A 1,820-nucleotide genomic window follows, 5' to 3' on the forward strand; every position below is an offset into this window, starting at 1 on the left:
ACAGCCCACGCTAACAGCCCCATTTGCCTGATTTTTAAATCGTTCACAGTACGCTGAACCCTCTATTTCAGCATTACTTATGCACCTTGTTTTTTTCTGTAAAATTGGGTTAATGCAGCATGATAGTTCGCTACATTCCAGCTACAATGCAGTTCAGTTTCGTAACACAAGATGATATCATATAGGGTTATTGATTTACGTTTGGCGAAAACACAATATTTCAACAAAAGTTACGAAATTTGGTAACGTTATGCTAACTGCCAGCATACTATTAGTTACTGCACTTTCAGTACATCTGTTCATCATACTGCTGTTGTATTACAACTATAAATTTCCGCAAATTTCACTTACGTCTATGCCACTACATCGTCGGTACTCACTAGATATTAATCACTTCAATATGTAATCGATATATTGGGAAGCTATTTAGCAACGAGCTTCCATACATGGAAAGTGTCTCATCGTTCCAGTTATGGTTTCAACAGTCTGTAAAGAAAGTAATGGAGGTCTCTAATGACTGGCAACAGGTAATGTCTTGGAACTAAGGAGGTTTCCAGTTTCTTCATTAGAATGGATCTGTTGATTGTGTCGAACGCCTTGGTGAAGTCTACGAAAATTGCATGAAGCTTTCCCCCTCGGTTCGCTACGGCCATTTTTGTATCGGTTTGGAGACAGTGTACAGCTTGTGCCACTGATCTCCCACATCTGAAACCAAACTGTGAATCGGGGAGTTTCTCATCGAGGATATCTCTAAGACGCTTGCACAGTAGTGTTGTAAAGATCTTGAATAGAGTGTTCTCTAGAGCAGTTCCCCTGTACGCGTTTGGGTCAGCCGTGTTACCTTTTCCCATGTACAGTATTATCACTTTCGAATATTTCCACCGATCTGGTACAATTCCTCGTTTCAGGCACTCATTGAGGAGCGCTGTGAGGGGAACCACTAGTACAGGGAACGTAGTTTTCAGGTGCTCGCTATAGATGTTGTCTGGGTCACATAGTTTATTGTTCTTCGTGCTCATAATTCTATGGATTATTTCTTCTTCTGTAAAAAGTACAATCTCCTGCGTAGGGTCCCACGATTTAGCTTTCCGTTTTGCGATGTCTACTGTGTGAGTTGACTTTAGGATGAGTCCTTCTATCCATGATGCTCCTTCATTGACATTCTCTCCTTGCAGCAATGTTATTGCACTGGTGTCGAGACTGCCCAGTGCTGATACGTCTGCCTTCCTCCTTAGCTCGACTGAATTTTTCGGCCTCTTTTTTACTGTGTTCTCTAGTTATAGCGATGTTTCCACTGGTAGGTGTTTTCTTTCCACTCCCAGGATGATGCGTTGTTCTAGTGGTTTAGGTTTGGAGTTCACAAATATGAGGTCAACTGTGCTTGCACCGTTATCACAGAAGTAAGTGTGGGTTGCTTTATTATTGACAAGTGCAAAGTCTTCCTCTTCCAAGTAGTTCATGACATCTGTCGTTTCCCGTGAAGGGTTGTCCACAGGCTAATTCTGGTCTCCTGCCAATATGACTGGGTCGTCCTGGGTGGTAGTATCCTAACACAAACTGATTTACTCTATAATATTTACTGCTGTGAGCTCAGGCTGAACGCACACACATATAAGAACACGGATGGCGGTCGTTACTACAAGAGAGTGCCTTGATTGGTGGGAGACTGAGAAGGGCGAGAAAATTTTCACGATGAGACATGTGATGCCGCCCTTAGGTCTGTCCTTTGGAAATTGTTCCGCCACAACATAGATCGTGTAATGTATGTTTACTTTGTTACTGTCTTTTGTAAGGAACGTTTCCGTCAGGAACACAATATC

At 42.4% G+C, this 1,820-nt stretch overlaps 1 protein-coding gene across 1 annotated transcript; it reads right to left on the reverse strand.

The window, feature by feature from the left end:
* Positions 1 to 470: 470 nt before the first annotated feature.
* Positions 471 to 1,460, reverse strand: LOC126263607 (uncharacterized). The gene is made up of 2 exons (XM_049960693.1): positions 1,331 to 1,460; positions 471 to 1,240 (listed from the first exon to the last, which is right to left on the reverse strand). The coding sequence occupies exons 1-2, from the start codon at positions 1,458 to 1,460 to the stop codon at positions 471 to 473; spliced, it is 900 nt and encodes a 299-aa protein (XP_049816650.1).
* Between the last annotated feature and the right edge of the window lie 360 nt (positions 1,461 to 1,820).

This window comes from Schistocerca nitens, chromosome 6 (genome assembly GCF_023898315.1).
Source record: "Schistocerca nitens isolate TAMUIC-IGC-003100 chromosome 6, iqSchNite1.1, whole genome shotgun sequence".
In the NCBI taxonomy this organism is placed as follows: Eukaryota; Metazoa; Arthropoda; class Insecta; order Orthoptera; family Acrididae; genus Schistocerca; species Schistocerca nitens.